Source organism: Salvelinus fontinalis, chromosome 25 (assembly GCF_029448725.1).
Source record: "Salvelinus fontinalis isolate EN_2023a chromosome 25, ASM2944872v1, whole genome shotgun sequence".
NCBI lineage: Eukaryota > Metazoa > Chordata > Actinopteri > Salmoniformes > Salmonidae > Salvelinus > Salvelinus fontinalis.
In genome coordinates this window covers 31,501,887-31,525,369 of record NC_074689.1, presented here as the reverse complement: position 1 = coordinate 31,525,369, position 23,483 = coordinate 31,501,887, and the positions used below count along the sequence as shown (strand labels likewise).

General features: G+C 45.4%; 1 protein-coding gene across 2 annotated transcripts in view; it reads right to left on the bottom strand.

The window, feature by feature from the left end:
* The window catches only part of LOC129823119 (brefeldin A-inhibited guanine nucleotide-exchange protein 1-like), a 119,431-nt gene that overhangs the window by 19,250 nt on the left and 76,698 nt on the right, over positions 1-23,483 (bottom strand). For both annotated transcript variants that reach the window (XM_055881882.1, XM_055881883.1), the window contains exons 12-26: positions 23,348-23,447; positions 23,103-23,242; positions 22,895-23,003; positions 9,053-9,254; positions 8,098-8,209; positions 7,044-7,249; positions 6,741-6,825; positions 6,259-6,424; positions 5,272-5,552; positions 4,619-4,777; positions 4,223-4,367; positions 3,236-3,326; positions 3,059-3,099; positions 2,760-2,929; positions 1,885-2,036 (exon numbers count right to left, since the gene is read on the bottom strand). In XM_055881882.1, the coding sequence (XP_055737857.1) occupies positions 1,885-2,036; positions 2,760-2,929; positions 3,059-3,099; positions 3,236-3,326; positions 4,223-4,367; positions 4,619-4,777; positions 5,272-5,552; positions 6,259-6,424; positions 6,741-6,825; positions 7,044-7,249; positions 8,098-8,209; positions 9,053-9,254; positions 22,895-23,003; positions 23,103-23,242; positions 23,348-23,447 (2,159 nt within the window). The remainder of the gene's footprint in view (positions 1-1,884; positions 2,037-2,759; positions 2,930-3,058; positions 3,100-3,235; positions 3,327-4,222; positions 4,368-4,618; positions 4,778-5,271; positions 5,553-6,258; positions 6,425-6,740; positions 6,826-7,043; positions 7,250-8,097; positions 8,210-9,052; positions 9,255-22,894; positions 23,004-23,102; positions 23,243-23,347; positions 23,448-23,483) is intronic.

Genomic DNA, 23,483 nt, shown 5'->3' with positions numbered 1-23,483 from the left:
CAACTTTTGTACAATGGGGGATAGTAGATCGACATAGGCTAGGGCTTTTGCTGTTCGTTAGGTCTACATATTTTGTTGGCTGACAAAAAGTAAATGTGGACAGTTCTTCCAATATCTTCAATATGCACTTCGGAATTGGATAAGGATGTGCGCAGTTGTGTCCCCGATGTGTCTGTCTTCACTTGTAGCCTGTGAGAAAGACCCGATCACATGATGGGAGAAGGACACCACTGGCCACAAAAAGCATGGATTTTTTTAGGGTGCATTACGACCACAAAGGGGATGCTGCCGTTAAATTCAAGGCTTTATCAAGTGCTTGTCAAATTGTGAATGAGAAACTAATGAAGTGTGTACAAAAAACAAAGCAGATCTCATGCCTTTCAAGCGACTTTTTTCAAATCATCATTAGTCTCATCATGCAGCCTAACAATGTATTACACATCAAAACATATAGCCCAACATTTGTAGAACAACTAAAGTTATAGCCACACTCCCTCAAATCCTTTGGAGAAAATATTAATATTTTACTCAGCTTTGTTCAACACAGAATAGCCACACTCCCTCAAATCCTTTGGAGAAAATATTAATATTTTACTCAGCTTTGTTCAATTGTATTCTTCATACTATAAAAGAATACCATGCAAATCTTGTATGCTAAATTAACTAGTGTAGCCCACAGCCATTTGGCAGTCACATGTGTTCCCTCTCCGGCCTCTAGGTCACCAGGCGGCTCGTTAGGGCGCACACCTGTCACCAGCGTTAGGCGCATAATGATACCATAATGACACCTGCATAATGACACCTGGACTCCATCACCTCCTTGATTACCTGCCCTTTATATGTCACTCCCTTTGGTTTCTTCCCCAGTCGTCATTGTTTCATGTTGGTGCGTTGTTTGTGTTTCTTGTTTTGTTCATTTATCTGTTTAATGTATTCACTCCCTGAACTTGCTTCCTGACTCTCAGCGGACATCGTTACAGGCATAGCCATATCAGGACAACCCAGAGTATGCTATTCTGTTCTTCTGAAATAGACTACATTTTCTTCATATCATGCTTCTTTAGACCTGTCTAAAATAATGGATTTATTATGGTGTAGGCTATATAACATGGATTTATTAGACTTTGTAAAATGTATATGTTCCAAAGGTCTGCATCAGTGGCTTGTAGGCTGTGTGTGGAAGCCATGACATGCTAAATGTGTTTGTTAATTAACGGTCAATTACTGTGAGACCGACAGTTATTTGCTTGATAATCACCAACTGACAAAGTTTCGTGACAGCCACAGCCCTAGTTCTGACTGTCTGTTTGCTCCTCCTCAGAGAGCTGGGTGACACAGAGCAGTGACTCAGCCCTTACAGAAAGACCAGATTTCACATGTGGAGAATCGCATATGTTTTTGGAACACTTCACATGTGATCACGCAAAATGAATGTGTGTTTTTCCGTAAGGGAGTACAGGGAGACTGGCTGACTGCAGCGCTAAGCGAGATAGGTGCTGAAATGTGAACCACAGAGGTAAAATACAATACCGACCATGTGACGCCAGACTACCACAGCCAAGCGCCTAGGCAACCAGCTTGTGTGTACATGTACCACCATACACGCACCTAAGCAAGCACAACCACAAGCATATTCATGCAATTATGCTAAACACGTGCACACTCAAATCAAATGTTATTGGTCACATACACGTGTTTAACAGATGTTATTGGTCACATACACGTGTTTAACAGATGTTATTGGTCACATACACGTGTTTAACAGATGTTATTGGTCACATACACGTGTTTAACAGATGTTATTGCGGGTGTAGCGAAATGCTTGAACCTGATTGAATCACAGGAGTCGATCAGGAATAACGTTTAAGGCAACATCCTCTTTACCTGTTCTTTTTCATGATGTGCTCGAAAGGCCTCAGAAAGTCCTTCTGGAACCTGAAGTTCGCCAGCTCTCCCTTCTCTAGAAACTTCATGGACAGCTGCCGGAGAGAATCCACAGCAAAGATAGCCACATCCTCGTTGGGGTTACATCCAACCTGAACAGATAGACAGAAAGAAGTTTAACATCTCTACCCCAATCACTGCAGTCATTTTGCAGTGTAACTGCAGTTAGAGTGCAGTATAACTGCAGTACACTGCAGTTATTCTGAAATTACTGCGTCCAAAATACCACAGTTGACTGCAGTTACTGCACTTTTACTGCAGTTTCAAAACTGCAATCTTTTTTTGTAAGGGTAATGTCCTCTCCAAATCACTTTGTGTGTTCTCTGATAAACTAGACCCCAGTCAGAAACATAAGACATGCCGCACTTCAGAAACACAGCAGAAATCAGTGAAGTACTAAAGCCCTTAGATTAGATTCTTTAAGTCAGGTGTTGCTGAGGGCAATGTTACAACGACTGATTAACACCTGGTTAATCAGGTGTGTGGACTTTCAAGCCCAGTGTTTTCCCAACTCCGGTCCTCCAGTACCCCCTAACACAACACATGTTTGTTGTAGCTACGGACAAACACACCCGATTCAACTCATTTAGGGCTTGATGATTAGTTGGCAAGTTGAGTCAGGCATGCGTGTCCGGGGGGGTACAACAAAAACATGTTCTGTTAGGGGGTACTGGAGGACTGGAGTTGGGAAACACTGATCTAGCCAACAACATGAATTGATCAATTAATGCAGAGGGGGAAAGAAACAGCTGTCCCTGACAACCAGAGTTGTGTACCCCTGCTTTAAGTAGAGAAATACATCCCAAGATGTCCACCTTGTTGAAGTGGTCTCCAATGACCTCCCAGATCCTGGACCACTGCAGTCTGATACGTCCCATGTTGTAGTAGGAGATCTCCACTATCTTCTGCAGGCTGAACATGCGGGGGTGTGTGGGCGAGGCCAGCTCATCCATAGACACAGCACACAACCAGCGCACAAAGTCCACTGAGAACAAAGAGAAACCAGTGTTAGTCAACCATCAGGACTGCCATTGTACAATGCCAATACATCCACATCGGGTAAGGACGTGATCAAATACTGTAATTGAATTCAGTTCCAATTTAGAACACTCACCAATTGCATTACCATCCAGTCTGGTAGAACCTGTGAATATTCTGCAAGAACACAATCCATCATATTTAAAACATTTACAGTACATTTATTCATATGATTGAACAATGGCAGAGTTAAGACCCCAAACCAAACAGTGGTAATACAGCAGAATCTATAAGAGACTACTACAGTAACTACCTGTCTACAGCCACCACCACACTCTGGGAGCTGGTCTCTCCTATGGACTCCTGGATACTGAGGATCTGCTTCCGGTCTACTGTCCCACCTGCTGTGGACCACAGGACAGTCAGTCACATCTCCAGAGTCAAGCATGTTACCAAGCATCTCCAGCATCAAGCATGTTACCAAGCATCTCCAGCATCAAGCATATTACCAAGCATCTCCAGAGTCAAGCATATTACCAAGCATCTCCAGAGTCAAGCATATTACCAAGCATCTCCAGTCAAGCATGTTACCAAGCATCTCCAGAGTCAAGCATGTTACCAAGCATCTCCAGAGTCAAGCATATTACCAAGCATCTCCAGAGTCAAGCATATTACCAAGCATCTCCAGAGTCAAGCATATTACCAAGCATCTCCAGAGTCAAGCATATTACCAAGCATCTCCAGAGTCAAGCATCTCCAGAGTCAAGCATATTACCAAGCATCTCCAGAGTCAAGCATATTACCAAGCATCTCCAGAGTCAAGCATGTTACCAAGCATCTCCAGAGTCAAGCATATTACCAAGCATCTCCAGAGTCAAGCATATTACCAAGCATCTCCAGAGTCAAGCATATTACCAAGCATCTCCAGAGTCAAGCATATTACCAAGCATCTCCAGAGTCAAGCATCTCCAGAGTCAAGCATATTACCAAGCATCTCCAGAGTCAAGCATATTACCAAGCATCTCCAGAGTCAAGCATATTACCAAGCATCTCCAGAGTCAAGCATCTCCAGAGTCAAGCATATTACCAAGCATCTCCAGAGTCAAGCATGTTACCAAGCATCTCCAGAGTCAAGCATGTTACCAAGCATCTCCAGAGTCAAGCATATTACCAAGCATCTCCAGAGTCAAGCATCTCCAGAGTCAAGCATCTCCAGAGTCAAGCACATCACCTGCTTGTTAACTACCGTTTATTTAACCAGTTTAGAAGCAGAACATGTATTAAAGTGATAAGCACTGACCCAGGCCCAGGTATTCATCGTTGCTCTGCTCCTTGGTGCTGGTGATGAAGCCCTCTTTCCCCCGAACCGTCCCTGAGATGTACCTGGCCTTCACCCCCGTCCCGATCAGCTGGGCCAGCTCCAACTGACTGATACACTTCATTATCTGTAGGGGGGTGGGGGGCACCCATACATTCACTTATTTATTCATTCATTTGCACAGATATATCCACTCATTAGTCTTAATTAGTTGACAGAGAAACATAATTATCACATCGGTTCAATATCAAAATAAACAAAATGGAGACAAAATGATGCAATATAGCGTAGGACAGCAATACTGACAGTGATACTATAACAGCTACTACTGATTACTAGACTGAACAATGAGATGAAAAGTGGGCAGCGGGTCCAGACCTCGTGCCAGGAGGTGCCCAGGTAGTTCCCGTCTGTGTGGGCGACGGTGATGAGAGTCTTGATGGTGTCGATGTTCTTCTGCTTCATCTCAGTGATGCCAGAGCTGGCTGTGAGCAGGGTGAACCGTGCCAGGGCCTGGATGTACGCATCCCGCTCCAGCTGTGTGTGAGAGAGAAAGAGAGAGAGAAAAAGACAGTTCTGCTTTACTCTCTCCATAAAGTTTTAGATCATGCCGAGACATACAAAGACACAAACCCGTATAATCTAAATAGGTATAATAACTGGGCGGTGCAGTTTTTATTATTGTTAATAGGTGTTGTACAAATATTATCAGGTCCCACAGAAATGTTGTTTCTATGATATATGTGAAATGTGTTGATTTCTGTCATAAAGTGTCTGTATGTCATAAGATCAATGAGTTGAAATGTCTGTTTGTACATAATGTGGTCATGTTTATATGTTCAGCTGCCTGGCGAATGTGAATGTAAATGAGCTGTCAGCCAAATGTGGTCCAACGCATCACTTCCTATACTCTGGGATGTATGTGTTGTGGTACATTGTCCCTGACAAAAGAAATTAAGAAATACAATACAATAATATTTGGGAAACACACCATTTGAACACATACAGTGTTAGCGTGCTAACTAGATTACCTGTATGGTGAAGATGCAGGCTATCCGGATGGCAAAGCGTATTCCCTCCAGACAGAGAAAAGCCACCTCAGTGTCGTCACAGTCCTGGAGGCCCACACTGAAGGCTGCTAGGAACGGGGTCCAGGCCAGCTTGAACATGGGTCTGACGTGCTCCAGGTGGGTGGCGCTGGTGAAGGGAGCCTGGACGTGACTGACTGCCTCCATCAGGGCCTTGGCTGTCTTAGCCATCTGCTCCATCTCTACATTATACAGCAGCCGCCTCTGCTTCTCACTGGCCACACCTGATCCAGGAACAGAGGTAAAGCAAAAACATCAACAAACAGTCTCTGCTTATTTTTGGCTACACCTGATCCAGGATCAGATTAAAGGCTTCTTCCATTTAGCTTTTGCCTATATTTTCAGATCAGTGCATATCATAGAGGAGACGAGAGGAAGCCACTTGAACAAAAGCCTGGATGTGCCTGGATACAGCCCTTAGCCGTGGTATATTTGTCATATATCACAACCCCCTGAGGTGCCTTATTGCTGTTATAAACTGGTTACCAAAATAATTAGAGCAGTAAAAATAAATGTTTTGTCATACCCGTGGTATACGGTCTGATATACCACAGCTTTCAGCCAATCAGCATTCAGGGCTCTAACCAACCAGTTTATAACTGGAAATAATCCACTCATAAACTTTCCCATTGAACAACCGAGACTATATCAAACTTTTCCACAGATCAGTAATACAATCTAATCAAACTATATCTTAATCCCCTTTATATCTCTTTGATTGTGATGAGAATTCTATGATCTCCACAAAGATATCAGATAAAATGACTCCCGTCGGTTACATCTAAAGCTGAATACTTGAGAAAGATCCATTACGCCGCAAAATAGGCATTTCACGTCTTGACGTCTGAACAAAATCCTATTTGACACGCTCAATTTCAGTCTGTAATGACATAGTTGTGCTGGCAGACACAGAGGGACAGAGATACGCACTGTGCTTGTTGGATTTCAGAGTAATTTCCTTGGTCTCCTTCATAGCGATCTTCTTCCCTGCGATCTCGTCGTAGATGGCAGACAGATATTCCTCCGGTAGATCCTTGCTGTCGTTGATCCCTCTGTTCATCTTGATGTATTGCTCTTTAGTCATCTTGTTCTTTACCTTTGAAAAGTAAAATATGAGATGTATTACCATAACCTGTCTGTCTGCCAGCCTGTCTGTCTATCTGCACCAGCCTATTTGTCTGTTTATCTGTCTGCCTGCCTGCATCTCTGCCTGCCTGCCTGCCTGTCTATTTGCCTGTATGTCTGCCTGTCTGTATGTCTGCCTGTCTGTCTGCCTATTTGCCTGTCTGTCTGCAACAGCTAGCATTGCTTTCCCTGTGTGTCTGCCATGGATAAATGTCTTCTAAACGCAGCTGAGGTGATTGTTTCTGTCAGTTCATCTTCCCAGAAACTGGCTCCGGCTGCAGTCTTACCTGTGGACTATGAAGGTCTGTTGTCAACATAATGATTGAGTAGGCAAGGACGTACGCAGTGTCTGCACTCGCAAACTCAGTTTGTCTGAAGAGAGGAGAGAGAGAAGAGGATAAACATAGAGATGAATAAAGAATTGATGCATAGACAACACAATATTTAGTAAATGCACTGACTTGATAATAGAGAGCAATTTGACTCCTGACGTTCAATGTCCTTGAATGTGCTTGACATCACAAATGAAGTCTTCTTCTAAGTCTACGAATCCATAATACCCAGACTAGTACACTCCACTCCACACTCACCCCTGGTTGCATTCTAGGTATCTCGCAGCGAATTTCTCCATGAGCCTGTCGATCTTCTGAGCCTCTCCCGGGAGACGGAAGCCCTCGAGGAACGTTCTGAGAGCGTAGACAAAGTCCTTGCCTTGGAAGTCCATCTGGTCCACATAGGCATACATGACCTCTTTATTGAAGCGATCATTGTCCCCCAGGAACTCACCCACCTGAGTCTGAGAGGTAGGATGTGAGAGAGAGCGAGAGAGAGAGAGACAGAGAGAGAGAGAGAGACAGAGAGATAGAGAGAGAGCGAGCGAGGGTACAGAGAAAGGGAAGAGGTCGATGCAATGACATTGAGTTCAGTCAATAAATATTGAGTGTTATAGAAAAACAGCTTACTCGCTTGACTCTTTAATGCATGTGCTACACATTGGAAGCCAATTAACACATATTGTCCTAACAAGCATCTCCTTTCCCTCAGAGGCACAGCCAACTGAGAGGAAAGGACTATGCTCTCTCCCAGTGCTGTCAGACTAGTCTCTCTGGCTAGCTGTTTGAGGGCCTCTTGTTCCAAAGCAGATGTGATGAACACACTTTAATGCCGATTATCACCGAACCGAACCCCCCCGAGGCCAGCCAATCAACCGGGAGAGTGCTTCACTCGTTAAAATATAAATTGATGTGCGCTCGGTGGAGGACGTAGGAATCATCTTGGAGTGGGATGATAATGCTGGCGGTTCAGCATTAGGAGCTAAGAGCCTTGGTGTTTCTATGGGATGGATGTGTTCTGCTCTGGGCCTGCAGCTGTGTGGAGGCCGGATGAGAGAGAGAACTGTGTAAACCTAGAGTTTAATGAGCTAGAATGGGTATTCGTGTATTTACCACCCAGATCCCCTATGAGCTGTTACATTCGCAATAACCACTCTACACTACTAAATCACAATGTACAGGTTAAAAGGTGAAAGGTTCAGAGAGCACAGAGCTGAATGAGGTAGAGTGGGTTTATTTGGATCCACACAAGTCAAATGAAATGCAGATAACTGAAGTAGATTGGGTAAACAGATTTAAAAAGGTTCTTTACCGAGTCCAGCCTCTCCTCCTGGTGCAGGAACTGAGCGAGGTCCTCCGGGGTGGTTCCCAGCATACCTTGCTCCTGGAGGTACTGGACACCCCTCTTTGGTTTCTTGTTGAACCTGAACACGGAGAAGAGAACAAAGACAGTGCTACAGTATGCTTACTACAGTATGCTTACTAAGGTGGAGAAGGAAGTTGCCATCCAGAGCCATAGTCTATCATTTATATGTTGTCCTAATTACAGTAACTAACTCATTCATAATTGGCAAATTAATCAATGGCATTAATTGATAAATTAAGTGCCATGGAGAAATTAAAACTAAGACAACAAACAGGACAACTTCCCTCACTAGAATGACTGGAGTTGTGCATCCCTGGGTGTGAATACATTCAGCTGTCTATACGGGATGAGGTGAATATATTCAGCTGTCTATACAGGATAAGGTGAATATATTCAGCTGTCTATACGGGATGAGGTGAATATATTCAGCTGTCTATACAGGATGAGGTGAATATATTCAGCTGTCTATACAGGATGAGGTGAATATATTCAGCTGTCTATACAGGATGAGGTGAATATATTCATCTGTCTATACAGGATAAGGTGAATATATTCAGCTGTCTATACAGGATGAGGTGAATCTGTCTATACAGGATGAGGTGAATATATTCAGCTGTCTATACAGGATGAGGTGAATATATTCAGCTGTCTATACAGGATAAGGTGAATATATTCAGCTGTCTATACAGGATAAGGTGAATATATTCAGCTGTCTATACAGGATAAGGTGAATATATTCAGCTGTCTATACAGGATAAGGTGAATATATTCAGCTGTCTATACAGGATAAGGTGAATATATTCAGCTGTCTATACAGGATAAGGTGAATATATTCAGCTGTCTATATAGGATAAGATTAATATTTTCAGGTATACAGCATAGCAGCACTAGTCTGGCTTACAGGTCGATGCCCTGCTCAATGATCTCCTTCTGTTGTTTGAGAACCTCAAACTGCTCTGGGTTGTCTGTCCCTGACATCTGTGTACTGTAGCTCCCGATGCCCGACGAGGCTGTGGAGTCCAGGGAGTTGATGCTTCCGTAGCGGTTGATGGTCTCTGGGGCCTTTGTCTCATTGGTCTCCTGCTCCGAGGGCTTCTCCTGACCTGGGGAGGGAGAAGAACATTGAACAATCAATGGTCTGAGAGAGAGGAGTAAAAACCGTAGTTGGTGTTAGGACCCCAACGCAATCAGCAATCCAGCACAGCCAGGCAAGCCAACACTAAACATTTTCAATTGAAACATACAGTACCAGTCAAAAGTTTGGGTACACCTACTCATTCAAGGGTTTTTCTTTATTTTTACTATTTTCTATATTGTAAAATAATAGTGAAGACATCCAAACTATGAAATAACACATACGGAATCATGAAGTAACCAAAAAAGTGAGATTCTTCAAAGTAGCCACTCTTTGCCTTGATGACAGCTCTGCACACTCTTGGCATTCACTCAACCACCTTAACCTGGAATGCTTTTCCAACCGTCTTGAAGGAGTTTCCACATATGCTGAGCACTTGTTGGCTGCTTTTCCTTCACTCTGCGGTCCAACTCATCCCAAACCATCTCAATTGGATTGAGGTCGGGTGATTGTGGAGGCCAGGTAATTTGATGCAGCACTCCATCACTCTCCTTGGTCAAATAGCCCTTACACAGCCTGGAGGTGTGTTTTAGGTCATTGTTCTGTTGAAAAACAAATGGTAGTCCCACTAAGTGCAAACCAGATAGGATGGCGTATCGCTGCAGAATGCTGTGGTAGCCATGCTGGTTAAGTGTGCCTTGAATTCTAAATAAATCACAGACAGTGTCACCAGCAAAGCACCCCCACACAATCACACCTCCTCCTCCATGCTTCACGGTGGGAACCACACATGCGGAGATCATCCGTTTACCTACTCTGCATCTCACAAAGACATGGCGGTTGGAACCAAAAATCTCCAATTTGGACTCATCAGACCAATGGACAGACTGGTTTAATGTTCATTGCTTGTGTTTCTTGGCCCAAGCAAGTCTCTTCTTCTTATTGGTGTCCTTTAGTAGTGTTTTCTTTGCAGCAATTCGACCGTGAAGGCCTGATTCTCCTCTGAACAGTTGATGTTAAAATGTGTCTGTTACTTGACCTCTGTGAAGCATTTATTTGGGCTGCAATCTGAGGTGCAGTTAACTCTAATGAATTTATCCTCTGCAGCAGAGGTAACTCTGGGTCTTCCTTTCCAAAATTCTTGACATTTTTCAGGTTGACTGACCTTCATGTCTTAAAGTAATGATGGACTGTCGTTTCTCTTTGCTAATTTGAGCTGTTCTTGCCATAATATGGACTTGGTATTTTACCAAATAGGGCTATCTTCTGTATTTAATATTATTCTACAATGTAGAAAATATTAAAAAGAAAGAAAACCCTGGAATTAGTAGGTGTGTCCCAACTTATGACTGGTACTGTATATTCCATCAAACTTTTAGCCAGTAGGGGGGGTTCAGCCTTGAGTTTCTAGATCCAGGTCTCTGGGGAGTTCAGCAATAGTGGGAGGGACACTGCACTGCTGAGAGAAAGACAACATGATGAACCAGAGGCTTTGTCTGGTGGTATATTGTCTGCACACACATACACACGTAGGATCTTAATTTGAGCCAGTTTGCTACAGCAGGAATATTATTCTGCAGCAACAGGAAAGGTGAATTATTATGTGGATTATAATTAATGTACATTTTTTGTTTGGGGTTGATGCATTTTTTGTAAGAGAAAGTTAAGTCAAAGTGGAAAATACAAACTTCAGAAGCCTTTTTTAACCTCAAATACACTACAAGTTTGACATTTCCTGCAAAAGGGTGATCAAATGAAGATCGTACATCTGTACACACGCACACGCATACAACAGACAATAAAAAGGTCAGTTATCTAATAAACCAGGCAGGCTGCAGATGAAGTAGTGTACAGTATGTGTAACATGGAGGGAGTGTTGTAACATGGCGGTAGTGGTGTATAACATGGAGGGAGTGGTGTATAACATGGAGGGAGTGGTGTATAACATGGAGGGAGTGGTGTATAACATGGAGGGAGTGGTGTATAACATGGAGGGAGTGGTGTATAACATGGAGGGAGTGGTGTATAACATGGAGGTAGTGGTGTATAACATGGAGGGAGTGGTGTATAACATGGAGGGAGTGGTGTATAACATGGAGGGAGTGGTGTATAACATGGAGGTAGTGGTGTATAACATGGAGGTAGTGGTGTATAACATGGAGGTAGTGGTGTATAACATGGAGGTAGTGGTGTATAACATGGAGGTAGTGGTGTATAACATGGAGGTAGTGGTGTATAACATGGAGGTAGTGGTGTATAACATGGAGGGAGTGGTGTATAACATGGAGGGAGTGGTGTATAACATGGAGGGAGTGGTGTATAACATGGAGGGAGTGGTGTATAACATGGAGGTAGTGGTGTATAACATGGAGGTAGTGGTGTGTAACATGGAGGGAGTGGTGTAACATGGAGGGAGTGTTGTAACATGGAGGGAGTGTTGTAACATGGAGGGAGTGTTGTAACATGGAGGGAGTGTTGTAACATGGAGGGAGTGTTGTAACATGGAGGGAGTGTTGTAACATGGAGGTAGGGTTGTATAACATGGAGGGAGTGTTGTATAACATGGAGGGAGTGTTGTAACATGGAGGGAGTGTTGTAACATGGAGGTAGTGTTGTAACATGGAGGGAGTGTTGTAACATGGAGGTAGTGTTGTATAACATGGAGGGAGTGTTGTATAACATGGAGGTAGGGTTGTAACATGGAGGGAGTGTTGTAACATGGAGGTAGGGTTGTAACATGGAGGGAGTGTTGTAACATGGAGGTAGTGGTGTAACATGGAGGTAGGGTTGTAACATGGAGGGAGTGTTGTAACATGGAGGTAGGGTTGTAACATGGAGGGAGTGTTGTAACATGGAGGGAGTGTTGTAACATGGAGGTAGTGGTGTAACATGGAGGTAGTGTTGTAACATGGAGGTAGTGGTGTAACATGGAGGGAGTGTTGTAACATGGAGGTAGTGGTGTAACATGGAGGTAGTGGTGTAACATGGAGGTAGTGTTGTAACATGGAGGTAGTGTTGTAACATGGAGGTAGTGTTGTAACATGGAGGTAGTGTTGTAACATGGAGGTAGTGTTGTATAACATGGAGGTAGTGTTGTAACATGGAGGTAGTGTTGTATAACATGGAGGTAGTGTTGTAACATGGAGGTAGTGTTGTAACATGGAGGTAGTGTTGTAACATGGAGGTAGTGTTGTAACATGGAGGGAGTGTTGTAACATGGAGGTAGTGTTGTATAACATGGAGGTAGTGGTGTAACATGGAGGTAGTGTTGTATAACATGGAGGGAGTGGTGTAACATGGAGGTAGTGTTGTATAACATGGAGGGAGTGGTGTAACATGGAGGTAGTGTTGTAACATGGAGGTAGTGTTGTAACATGGAGGTAGTGTTGTAACATGGAGGTAGTGTTGTAACATGGAGGGAGTGTTGTAACATGGAGGTAGTGTTGTAACATGGAGGTAGTGTTGTAACATGGAGGTAGTGTTGTAACATGGAGGTAGTGTTGTATAACATGGAGGTAGTGTTGTAACATGGAGGGAGTGGTGTAACATGGAGGTAGTGTTGTAACATGGAGGGAGTGTTGTAACATGGAGGTAGTGTTGTAACATGGAGGGAGTGTTGTAACATGGAGGTAGTGTTGTAACATGGAGGTAGTGTTGTAACATGGAGGTAGTGTTGTAACATGGAGGGAGTGTTGTAACATGGAGGTAGTGTTGTATAACATGGAGGTAGTGGTGTAACATGGAGGTAGTGTTGTGTAACATGGAGGGAGTGGTGTAACATGGAGGGAGTGGTGTAACATGGAGGGAGTGGTGTAACATGGAGGGAGTGTTGTAACATGGAGGTAGTGTTGTAACATGGAGGGAGTGTTGTATAACATGGAGGGAGTGTTGTAACATGGAGGTAGTGTTGTAACATGGAGGTAGTGTTGTAACATGGAGGTAGTGGTGTAACATGGAGGGAGTGTTGTAACATGGAGGTAGTGGTGTAACATGGAGGTAGTGGTGTAACATGGAGGTAGTGTTGTAACATGGAGGTAGTGTTGTAACATGGAGGGAGTGTTGTAACATGGAGGTAGTGTTGTATAACATGGAGGTAGTGGTGTAACATGGAGGTAGTGTTGTATAACATGGAGGGAGTGGTGTATAACATGGAGGGAGTGGTGTATAACATGGAGGGAGTGGTATAACATGGAGGTAGTGGTGTAACATGGAGGGAGTGTTGTAACATGGAGGTAGTGTTGTATAACATGGAGGTAGTGGTGTAACATGGAGGTAGTGTTGTGTAACATGGAGGGAGTGGTGTAACATGGAGGGAGTGGTGTAACATGGAGGGAGTGGTGTAACATGGAGGGAGTGTTGTAACATGGAGGTAGTGTTGTAACATGGAGGGAGTGTTGTAACATGGAGGTAGTGTTGTAACATGGAGGTAGTGGTGTAACATGGAGGTAGTGTTGTATAACATGGAGGTAGTGTTGTAACATGGAGGTAGTGTTGTAACATGGAGGTAGTGTTGTATAACATGGAGGTAGTGTTGTAACATGGAGGTAGTGTTGTAACATGGAGGTAGTGTTGTAACATGGAGGGAGTGTTGTAACATGGAGGTAGTGTTGTAACATGGAGGGAGTGTTGTAACATGGAGGTAGTGTTGTAACATGGAGGTAGTGTTGTAACATGGAGGGAGTGTTGTAACATGGAGGTAGTGTTGTATAACATGGAGGTAGTGGTGTAACATGGAGGTAGTGTTGTGTAACATGGAGGGAGTGGTGTAACATGGAGGGAGTGGTGTAACATGGAGGGAGTGGTGTAACATGGAGGGAGTGTTGTAACATGGAGGTAGTGTTGTAACATGGAGGGAGTGTTGTATAACATGGAGGGAGTGTTGTATAACATGGAGGGAGTGGTGTATAACATGGAGGGAGTGGTGTATAACATGGAGGGAGTGGTGTAACATGGAGGTAGTGGTGTATAACATGGAGGTAGTGTTGTATAACATGGAGGTAGTGTTGTAACATGGAGGTAGTGTTGTAACATGGAGGGAGTGTTGTATAACATGGAGGGAGTGGTGTATAACATGGAGGTAGTGTTGTATAACATGGAGGTAGTGTTGTAACATGGAGGGAGTGTTGTAACATGGAGGTAGTGTTGTAACATGGAGGGAGTGGTGTATAACATGGAGGGAGTGGTGTATAACATGGAGGGAGTGGTGTATAACATGGAGGGAGTGGTGTATAACATGGAGGGAGTGGTGTAACATGGAGGTAGTGGTGTATAACATGGAGGTAGTGTTGTAACATGGAGGTAGTGTTGTAACATGGAGGGAGTGGTGTATAACATGGAGGGAGTGGTGTATAACATGGAGGTAGTGTTGTATAACATGGAGGTAGTGTTGTAACATGGAGGGAGTGTTGTAACATGGAGGTAGTGTTGTAACATGGAGGGAGTGGTGTATAACATGGAGGGAGTGGTGTATAACATGGAGGGAGTGGTGTATAACATGGAGGGAGTGGTGTATAACATGGAGGGAGTGGTGTAACATGGAGGTAGTGGTGTATAACATGGAGGTAGTGTTGTATAACATGGAGGTAGTGTTGTAACATGGAGGTAGTGGTGTATAACATGGAGGGAGTGGTGTAACATGGAGGGAGTGTTGTAACATGGAGGTAGTGTTGTAACATGGAGGTAGTGGTGTATAACATGGAGGGAGTGGTATAACATGGAGGTAGTGTTGTATAACATGGAGGTAGTGTTGTATAACATGGAGGTAGTGTTGTAACATGGAGGGAGTGTTGTAACATGGAGGTAGTGGTGTAACATGGAGGTAGTGTTGTATAACATGGAGGGAGTGTTGTATAACATGGAGGTAGTGTTGTAACATGGAGGTAGTGTTGTATAACATGGAGGGAGTGTTGTATAACATGGAGGTAGTGTTGTAACATGGAGGTAGTGTTGTATAACATGGAGGGAGTGGTGTAACATGGAGGGAGTGTTGTAACATGGAGGTAGTGTTGTATAACATGGAGGGAGTGTTGTATAACATGGAGGTAGTGTTGTAACATGGAGGTAGTGTTGTAACATGGAGGTAGTGTTGTATAACATGGAGGGAGTGTTGTAACATGGAGGTAGTGTTGTATAACATGGAGGGAGTGTTGTAACATGGAGGGAGTGTTGTAACATGGAGGGAGTGTTGTATAACATGGAGGTAGTGTTGTAACATGGAGGTAGTGTTGTAACATGGAGGTAGTGTTGTATAACATGGAGGGAGTGGTGTAACATGGAGGTAGTGTTGTGTAACATGGAGGTAGTGTTGTGTAACATGGAGGGAGTGTTGTAACATGGAGGTAGTGTTGTAACATGGAGGGAGTGTTGTAACATGGAGGTAGTGTTGTATAACATGGAGGTAGTGTTGTATAACATGGAGGTAGTGGTGTAACATGGAGGGAGTGTTGTAACATGGAGGTAGTGTTGTAACATGGAGGGAGTGGTGTAACATGGAGGTAGTGTTGTAACATGGAGGTAGTGGTGTATAACATGGAGGGAGTGGTATAACATGGAGGTAGTGGTGTAACATGGAGGGAGTGTTGTAACATGGAGGTAGTGTTGTAACATGGAGGGAGTGTTGTAACATGGAGGTAGTGTTGTAACATGGAGGGAGTGTTGTATAACATGGAGGGAGTGTTGTATAACATGGAGGGAGTGTTGTATAACATGGAGGTAGTGTTGTATAACATGGAGGGAGTGTTGTATAACATGGAGGTAGTGTTGTAACATGGAGGGAGTGTTGTAACATGGAGGTAGTGTTGTAACATGGAGGGAGTGTTGTATAACATGGAGGGAGTGTTGTATAACATGGAGGTAGTGTTGTATAACATGGAGGTAGTGGTGTAACATGGAGGTAGTGTTGTGTAACATGGAGGGAGTGGTGTAACATGGAGGGAGTGGTGTAACATGGAGGGAGTGGTGTAACATGGAGGGAGTGTTGTAACATGGAGGTAGTGTTGTAACATGGAGGGAGTGTTGTATAACATGGAGGGAGTGTTGTATAACATGGAGGGAGTGGTGTATAACATGGAGGGAGTGGTGTATAACATGGAGGGAGTGGTGTAACATGGAGGTAGTGGTGTATAACATGGAGGTAGTGTTGTATAACATGGAGGTAGTGTTGTAACATGGAGGTAGTGTTGTAACATGGAGGGAGTGTTGTATAACATGGAGGGAGTGGTGTAACATGGAGGTAGTGGTGTATAACATGGAGGTAGTGTTGTAACATGGAGGGAGTGTTGTATAACATGGAGGGAGTGGTGTATAACATGGAGGGAGTGGTGTATAACATGGAGGTAGTGTTGTATAACATGGAGGTAGTGTTGTAACATGGAGGGAGTGTTGTAACATGGAGGTAGTGTTGTAACATGGAGGGAGTGTTGTATAACATGGAGGGAGTGGTGTATAACATGGAGGTAGTGGTGTATAACATGGAGGTAGTGTTGTAACATGGAGGTAGTGTTGTAACATGGAGGGAGTGGTGTATAACATGGAGGGAGTGGTGTATAACATGGAGGTAGTGTTGTATAACATGGAGGTAGTGTTGTAACATGGAGGTAGTGTTGTAACATGGAGGGAGTGGTGTATAACATGGAGGTAGTGTTGTAACATGGAGGGAGTGGTGTATAACATGGAGGGAGTGGTGTATAACATGGAGGGAGTGGTGTATAACATGGAGGGAGTGGTGTAACATGGAGGTAGTGGTGTATAACATGGAGGTAGTGTTGTATAACATGGAGGTAGTGTTGTAACATGGAGGTAGTGGTGTATAACATGGAGGGAGTGGTGTAACATGGAGGGAGTGTTGTAACATGGAGGTAGTGTTGTAACATGGAGGTAGTGGTGTATAACATGGAGGGAGTGGTATAACATGGAGGTAGTGTTGTATAACATGGAGGTAGTGTTGTATAACATGGAGGTAGTGTTGTAACATGGAGGGAGTGTTGTAACATGGAGGTAGTGGTGTAACATGGAGGGAGTGGTGTAACATGGAGGGAGTGTTGTAACATGGAGGTAGTGTTGTATAACATGGAGGGAGTGTTGTATAACATGGAGGTAGTGTTGTAACATGGAGGTAGGGTTGTAACATGGAGGTAGTGTTGTATAACATGGAGGGAGTGTTGTATAACATGGAGGTAGTGTTGTAACATGGAGGGAGTGTTGTATAACATGGAGGGAGTGTTGTAACATGGAGGTAGTGTTGTAACATGGAGGTAGGGTTGTAACATGGAGGTAGTGTTGTATAACATGGAGGGAGTGTTGTATAACATGGAGGTAGTGTTGTAACATGGAGGGAGTGTTGTATAACATGGAGGTAGTGTTGTAACATGGAGGGAGTGTTGTAACATGGAGGTAGTGGTGTAACATGGAGGGAGTGTTGTAACATGGAGGTAGTGTTGTAACATGGAGGGAGTGGTGTAACATGGAGGTAGTGTTGTAACATGGAGGGAGTGTTGTAACATGGAGGTAGTGTTGTATAACATGGAGGGAGTGTTGTAACATGGAGGTAGTGTTGTAACATGGAGGGAGTGTTGTAACATGGAGGTAGTGTTGTAACATGGAGGTAGTGTTGTAACATGGAGGTAGTGTTGTATAACATGGAGGGAGTGTTGTATAACATGGAGGTAGTGTTGTAACATGGAGGGAGTGTTGTATAACATGGAGGTAGTGTTGTAACATGGAGGGAGTGTTGTATAACATGGAGGTAGTGTTGTAACATGGAGGGAGTGTTGTATAACATGGAGGTAGTGGTGTAACATGGAGGGAGTGGTGTAACATGGAGGTAGTGTTGTAACATGGAGGTAGTGTTGTATAACATGGAGGGAGTGTTGTAACATGGAGGTAGTGTTGTAACATGGAGGTAGGGTTGTAACATGGAGGTAGTGTTGTATAACATGGAGGGAGTGTTGTATAACATGGAGGTAGTGTTGTAACATGGAGGGAGTGTTGTATAACATGGAGGTAGTGTTGTAACATGGAGGGAGTGTTGTAACATGGAGGTAGTGTTGTAACATGGAGGTAGTGTTGTAACATGGAGGTAGTGTTGTAACATGGAGGGAGTGTTGTAACATGGAGGTAGTGTTGTAACATGGAGGTAGTGTTGTAACATGGAGGTAGTGTTGTAACATGGAGGTAGTGTTGTAACATGGAGGGAGTGGTGTAACATGGAGGTAGTGTTGTAACATGGAGGTAGTGTTGTAACATGGAGGGAGTGTTGTGTAACATGGAGGGAGTGTTGTAACATGGAGGTAGTGGTGTAACATGGAGGTAGTGTTGTAACATGGAGGTAGTGTTGTAACATGGAGGGAGTGTTGTGTAACATGGAGGGAGTGTTGTAACATGGAGGTAGTGTTGTAACATGGAGGTAGTGTTGTAACATGGAGGGAGTGTTGTGTAACATGGAGGGAGTGTTGTAACATGGAGGTAGTGTTGTAACATGGAGGTAGTGTTGTAACATGGAGGTAGTGTTGTAACATGGAGGTAGTGGTGTAACATGGAGGTAGTGTTGTAACATGGAGGTAGTGTTGTGTAACATGGAGGTAGTGGTGTAACATGGAGGTAGTGTTGTAACATGGAGGTAGTGTTGTAACATGGAGGGAGTGGTGTAACATGGAGGGAGTGGTGTAACATGGAGGTAGTGGTGTAACATGGAGGTAGTGGTGTAACATGGAGGTAGTGGTGTAACATGGAGGTAGTGTTGTAACATGGAGGTAGTGTTGTAACATGGAGGTAGTGGTGTGTGTGTAGCCTGAGGGGACAGAACAGGGCAGAACAGGCAGGTCTGATGCTACTGTTCTGTGGGTGAATCAGGTCCATGGTGGTTGTCTGGCTGTAAGAGACATTGTACGTTGGTAAGGGATCTAATTACCCATCGGAAACTCTCTAAAACATTCAGGACACCATCAGGGTAATGTGAGCTGGCAGTGTGCTTCCTCCACTCAACAACTTCATAGAACAGAGCACATGGTAGAGGAGGAGGGTGGCAGAGCCAGGGTAGAGGAGGAGGGTAGCAGAGCTAGGGTAGAGGAGGAGGGTGGCACAGCCAGGGTAGAGAAGGAGGAGGGTGGCACAGCCAGGGTAGAGAAGGAGGAGGGTGGCACAGCCAGGGTAGAGAAGGAGGAGGGTGGCACAGCCAGGGTAGAGGAGGAGTGTGGCACAGCCAGGGTAGAGGAGGAGGGTGGCACAGCCAGGGAAGATGAGGAGGGTGGCAAAGCCAGGGTAGAGGAGGGTGGCACAGCCAGGGTAGAGGAGGGTGGCACAGCCAGGGTAGAGGAGGAGGGTGGCACAGCCAGGGAAGAGGAGGAGGGTGGCAGAGCCAGGGAAGATGAGGGTGGCAGAGCCAGAGTAGAGGAGGAGGGTGGCAGAGCCAGGTAGATGAGGGTGGCACAGCCAGGGTAGAGGGAGGAGGGTGGCACAGCCAGAGTAGAGGTAGGAGGGTGCACAGCCAGGATAGAGAGGAGGGTGCACAGCCAGGATAGAGGTAGGAGGGTGCACAGCCAGGATAGAGAGGAGGGTGCACAGCCAGGATAGAGGAGGAGGGTTGCACAGCCAGGATAGAGGAGGAGGGTGGCACAGCCAGGGTAGAGGAAGGTGGGTGGCACAGCCAGGGAAGAGGAGGAGGAGTGTGGCACAGCCAGGGTAGAGGAGGAGGGTGGCACAGCCAGGGTAGAGGGAGGAGGGTGGCACAGCCAGGATAAAGGAGGAGGGTGGCACAGCCAGGGTAGAGGAGGAGGGTGGCACAGCCAGGATAAAGGAGGAGGGTGGCACAGCCAGGATAAAGGAGGAGGGTGGCACAGCCAGGGTAGAGGGAGGAGGGTGGCACAGCCAGGATAAAGGAGGAGGGTGGCACAGCCAGGGTAGAGGAGGAGGGTTGCACAGCCAGGGAAGAGGAGGAGGGTGGCACAGCCAGGGTAGAGGAAGGTGGGTGGCACAGCCAGGGAAGAGGAGGAGGAGTGTGGCACAGCCAGGGTAGAGGAGGGGTAGAGGAGGAGGGTGGCACAGCCAGGGTAGAGGGAGGAGGGTTGCACAGCCAGGGAAGAGGAGGAGGGTGGCACAGCCAGGGTAGAGGAAGGTGGGTGGCACAGCCAGGGAAGAGGAGGAGGAGTGTGGCACAGCCAGGGTAGAGGAGGAGGGTGGCACAGCCAGGGTAGAGGGAGGAGGGTGGCACAGCCAGGATAAAGGAGGAGGGTGGCACAGCCAGGGTAGAGGAGGAGGGTGGCACAGCCAGGGTAGAGGAGGAGTGTGGCACAGCCAGGGTAGAGGAGGAGGGTGGCACAGCCAAGGTAGAGGGAGGAGGGTGGCACAGCCAGGATAGAGGAGGAGGGTGGCACAGCCAGGGTAGAGGAGGAGGGTGGCACAGCCAGGGTAGAGGAGGAGGGTGGCACAGCCAGGGTAGAGGAGGAGGGTGGCACAGCCAAGGTAGAGGGAGGAGGGTGGCACAGCCAGGATAGAGGAGGAGGGTGGCACAGCCAAGGTAGCAAAGCTCTCTTCAACGTTTACTAGTTCTAATCACAATGTACAATATAACCAGCGGTGGCTTTTTCCCATATTGTACACAGAGCTGGCTTAAAAAAACTCTAAATCTATCCAGAACCTACAGCGTTTGAAGGCAAGTAACATGAGATTATGCAAATGAAAGGTAGATAAGGGATCTAAATAACACCCACAGTACTAATCACAGCCACCGTAGCCCCCTCCACCCTCTAATCTAGGCCCCAATGACTCCTACTGTTGCAACAGCAACCAGTCTACCAAACACTCGACACCTTTCTGCCATTACCTGCTCTTCCTGTGAAGTCAGCCAACCAGAGAACAAAGAGGAAAATACCGAAATTAAGAGAAAGTGGAGAGGTATTATCTATGTAATGATGTAAAAACATGTTTTCAGAAACACAATGCATTAGCTGAGCTACAGTATCTACATGTAAAATTGCATAATTAGGATGCACTTTCACTGACTCAGAAAAACCTATTTTGTTTGAAGTAACCTAAAAGCATAGGAGACTCGTCACAGCAGCCAATACCGAGACATGCTGTCTACTTCAGCATGGTCACTAAATCGGTTTGGCACTAGCTGTATGGTGACTAAAGCTTAGTCACTAAATCGGTTTGGCACTAGCTGTATGGTGACTTCAGCATGGTCACTAAATCGGTTTGGCACTAGCTGTATGGTGACTTCAGCATGGTCACTAAATCGGTTTGGCACTAGCTGTATGGTGACTTCAGCATGGTCACTAAATCGGTTTGGCACTAGCTGTATGGTGACTTCAGCATGGTCACTAAATGAGTTGGCTCTAGCTGTATGGTGACTTTGGCATGGTCACTAAATGAGTTGGCACTAGCTGTATGGTGACTTCAGCATGGTCACTAAATAAGTTGGCACTAGCTGTATGGTGACTTCAGCATGGTCACTAAATAAGTTGGCACTAGCTGTATGGTGACTTCAGCATGGTCACTAAATAAGTTGGCACTAGCTGTATGGTGACTTCGGCATGGTCACTAAATGAGTTGGCACTAGCTGTATGGTGACTAACCCTAACCCCTGTACCAGTAGTGCTGTTTGTTAGTTCAGCTGCCTTCCGTGCCTTGGTAGAGTTAGCTCTCTGAGTGCCAGAATGTAGCCTGAGGCTAGCCTTGTAAATCCTCTCTAGGGGGATATGTGGGGATATCTGACACCCCTCTCAGAGCCTCTACTTCCCTGCCTCTGTCCTTGCCTTCGTTAAAGCTCTCTTTCCCTCCCTTCATTAGAGCCCTCCTTTCCTACTTGGTTAAAGCATCTAACAGGAATGATTCCTCTCAGCTCATTCTGAAGCAAGCCAGGGGTCTTATCCAGGAGCACTGACAGAGGGTCTGTCTGTCGCACCATGGCTTTTCCTCATCAGCCGGTTCCGGGTATTGAGTTAGCCTGCCCTGCCCTGGTGTATTAGCCTGCCTGTATTATATTAGCCTTTCAGTGCTTCTGAGGGAGAGCCTGTCCTGTCAGGGTCTGACTGGGCTAGCCACACTGATGGATGCTAGCCATCGATCTCTTTCTCAGGGTCTGTGCTTGCCATAATGATGAACGCTAGCCTTCTCAGGATCTGTACAATCTGTAGGCTACTGATGAATGCTAATGGCTAGTCTTCTGTCTCAGGGAATATGCTATAGCTGTATTGATGAATATCACTCTTCCCTCTAACCCCAGTTAACCCCAGTGATGAACGGTAGCCTCAGGCAGGTTTGACTGAGAGTAAAGCCTTGGCATAGCTTGGCCGTCTTCCCTTTGCTCATAGTTTTACCATTCTACAGGAAAAGGTATATATGCACAATATGCCCCCGTGCATCAGTGACTATAAATATGGTAAATACACACTCTAGGGTTCCACCATTGCTGATATGGAGAATTGAAGTTCTAGGATGTGGGAGGTCAGAGTGATGTAAGTAGAATATATCAAATCCACTTCAAATAGTGGAGGTTTGGACTCCAACTGTGCATCCAAACCCTTTGATCCTCCTGGTAACCACAAAAGAGCAGGCAGAACGGTGCACTTGAAGAATGGCTAAACAGTGTTCCTCAGGATCTAAATCCAACCCAGTGGCACACCTGTCCCCACCAGCCTCAGGGTAACTGTAGTTTGGTCAGTCTCTTACCAAGGCTGGTCTGGGAGTTGGGGTTGACATACTGGTCCTTACTCCACTCTACCATACACTTCAAGATGGACACCAGACACTCCAGGCCTTTCTTCCTCAGGGTTAACTCCTGGTGGGAACAGAGAAATGTTACATCATCTTTAGAGCAATATACATGTATCAAATACACAAAGAAATACACTTTTGTAACGCCATTGGTCAGTCTTACTTGGAGTGGTGTTGTGCCGAGCTCGTGGCCTGCCCGGCCCTGTGCGATCTTCGACAGGTCATTCACCAGCCTCTCAAAGATATTAGCAGCATTCAAGTCACAATCATAATTCACATAGATATCTACCACACCCTGGGCATCTGAGGGAGGAGACATGAGGGACAGTTGGTACTTGACTTGTAATTGACGTTGATGCGCTGTACCACAGATAGCATTTCAAATTGACACCACACACACACACTCACCTGCACATATTCTGGTGAGGGTCTGTATAACCATCCATTTATGGTCGTATGAGCTTGTGGACGTCTCCAGAATGTACAGGAAAATCTCCTTGAAGAACACCTGCGCAGCGAAACAAACCCGTGACAGTTAAAGATG